Below are 2906 nucleotides of genomic sequence, written 5' to 3' on the forward strand. Positions count from 1 at the left end.
CGTCCCCCCTGGCTCCGCCCCTGCAGAGGACGTGTGTCATTGTCATCGGTCATCATCACATTTTCTTCTTCTTTTCACACGTCTTTCAAGTATTAGATGCCAAGGGTCAAGGAAAACTGTGTAGTCCCCTCTTCCATTCTTGGCAAAGCTAGAACAGTGCAGTTACAGTGCACATGCTGACATGAATAAATGCGCAAGGTGGTTCGGTAACATATATTAGGGCCATATGGACACGGTGTTTGTGATACCGACCTCACATGCATCTGGTCCGGGTGAAGAGTAAAATCCAGAAAATAGTAAACAAAATTATCATCATCAGTGTTACTAGGAACTATACCATCAACTTTTATTTTTGCCAGAAACTATACCACTATAACTCCCATGCAAGTAGTTAAACACTAGACCATCAAACCAAAAATAAGGTGATGAATGGGTCCATCTTCAAAACCTAATCGATCTATGTTGTTACAAAGTTTAACTTGGCACAAATTTAACATGCAGAGTAAAAAGGACCGGAGGGAGTATGCATGTGTCTGTCTGCGCGCCCGCGCTGAGCTTCACTCACATCACTTGTCTGTACATCCCATTGCGCGAAAGGAATTAGCGTTGCCAAAGGACCGATCGATCAGGCTCCACAGACGCTGCTTGCCCGCAGTTTCCTTCCTTGTGCCCAGCCCCATCGCCACTGCCATCCATTCATCGACACGCTGCACACCCCGGCCGCGTCGTCGCTTTCCATCGCAGCGGGGCTCGCAGCTCCTCTTAAACCGCTCCACGAGTGTGGCCGTTCTGCCCCGCCATTGCTCTCCTCTCTCCAGCTCGAACCCGTCAAGCTAGCTAGCAATCGGAGCAGTGAGTGTGACTGTGTGAGTCCCATCGATGCCTCCTGTTGAAATTAAGCTGATTGTGTGCTACGTTGTAGCTCATCTCGTCCTAGCAGCCATGGACGGCCAGAAGATCCCAGGTTCTGTCAGGCTGGCCTGCGGATGGGTGCTCCTCAGCGCCTGCGCCATGGGCTTGGTCCACTACACCCTCTCCTGCAGCCAGGTAATTACCCCTTGGACCCTGTACATTCCGATCGAGTTTCTGACCGACCGATCCATCACGCGCCGGTCCTGTTCGTCGTCTGCATGCAGGCCATGACCTGCAAGTGCGATGCGCTGACGGACACCAAGGCCGCCTGCTTCAGCGCCCTCTGGATCGGGACTCTGTGCTGCGCTGGATCCCAGGCTACCGCGGCGGCGCTGGCGCTGCTGCTCCCACGCCGCCCCCGCTGGATCATCCGTGAACTGGCCAACTTCTCGGTCGCGGTCGCCGGCGCCGGCTACTGCATGTTCCACGGCGCCATCTACATCTTCCACCCAGGAGTCTACTTCGCACTGGCCTCGATCATGTTCATGCTGGGCGACATCATCTGCGGCATGACTCTCTACCTGGTAGGTGAGGAGTGAGGAGTAGGGCAAGCAGCGAATATGGCGAATCCTATCTGTTTGCGCGCGCAACGCGAATCCTCCTTGCCGATGAATCATGTGGATCAGCGCGCCCAGGCCCACCGGGTCCCAACCAACGATTCCCTAATTCTTTTTTCCCACGGTTATACGACCGGATACAGTCACATCGTATCCGTCCAGGCGACCAGACCCCTATACCATTGAGCTGCGCGCCTACACCATCACTCGGTTGCCCCATCCACCCCAGCAATTTATAACTTGCCAAATTTCGATTCCCAGACTCCAGATCTAGCCTCATGTGAGTTCTTTCCCCAATTTTCTCTGTTGGATTTTTTCTAGTTGTTACTTAGGCTGCATGCGTATCATTGTTCCACTCATCTATGTGTTTGAGATCTGCTAATTTATGTGCTTCTTTGTTTCCTCCCGCAAGATTGTTTAACATGTGAAATCCATGTGCAGGGTTTGTTCTGCTGCTCCTGAAATCGATGGCGGCCCGCCTCTCCGACGTCCTCCTCCACGGCGAGCCGCCCAAGCACCGTAATGCATTTTCTTCCCCCATCAGCGCTTCACCAAGCAGCAGCACATGGAGTTGGAGGCAAGAAGAGGAGGAGCAAGAAGGCGAGGACGCGGGCGACTAGTTCCTCCCCTGAGCTCGAAGGCCGAGGGCTCAGATCCGCGGTTGTTCTTCCCAAATCTTGATGCCATTTGCTTTCCTGCGATTCTTCATGTGTCGCTGTTAGTTTTTATTGGGTTGCTAAGAAGAATCAGGAGGAGCCATCCTCTGCTCCTTCTCAAAATTTCCCTCCCAGATCTGTATTCTTGGGCATCGATTTTTTATCTTTTGCTTGACCATTAATCGCACGTACTTATTACTTAAGATTTTTTGTGCTGCTGTGTTGGATTTGGGGGTGAGGCTTTTTTTTTGGTGCGGTCAGCACTGATGGTGTATGAATTACGATGTGGTATGTGTGCTGCCTTGCTAATCTCCTCAAATTCTAGATCTCATGTCTCTACAACATTTTAGAAAAATGCATTTAATTTTATGACCAGCCTGACATGGATTGAGTGTACTCGTATCATGCATATACCATATGTGATGTAGTGTTTAGTGATGACAATATCACAATAAGTGTGAGACAGAACCAAAGGTCGGAAACCATACCGAATGTGCCATATAACCGCCGATGCGCACTTTATATCCTCGGTTATGGTCCTGTTATGGTTGACCGTGAAGAAATTTAAAGATAACAATCATATATACTCGAAGGAGGGTCTCTTTCACCCGACCATGAAGAACTTTAATGTTATATCGATTGGTAAGTTTTTTCACTAGGGATTGGAAAAATAACCTCATAATTATTGTGATACTTTCATCACTGGACACTACGTCCCATATAACCTTCGATGTGCACTTTATATCATCGGTTCCGGTCTCTTTATGGTCGACCACGAAGA

The 2906-nt window shown here is 49.9% G+C and overlaps 1 protein-coding gene across 1 annotated transcript; it reads left to right on the plus strand.

Moving 5' to 3' along the window:
* Window positions 1-656: 656 nt before the first annotated feature.
* Window positions 657-2328, plus strand: LOC119352203. The gene is made up of 4 exons (XM_037618911.1): window positions 657-852; window positions 923-1047; window positions 1137-1440; window positions 1911-2328. The coding sequence occupies exons 2-4, from the start codon at window positions 943-945 to the stop codon at window positions 2087-2089; spliced, it is 588 nt and encodes a 195-aa protein (XP_037474808.1). The 5' UTR covers window positions 657-852; window positions 923-942; the 3' UTR covers window positions 2090-2328.
* Window positions 2329-2906: the final 578 nt, after the last annotated feature.

This window comes from Triticum dicoccoides, chromosome 2A, assembly GCF_002162155.2.
Source record: "Triticum dicoccoides isolate Atlit2015 ecotype Zavitan chromosome 2A, WEW_v2.0, whole genome shotgun sequence".
NCBI classification, from domain to species: domain Eukaryota; kingdom Viridiplantae; phylum Streptophyta; class Magnoliopsida; order Poales; family Poaceae; genus Triticum; species Triticum dicoccoides.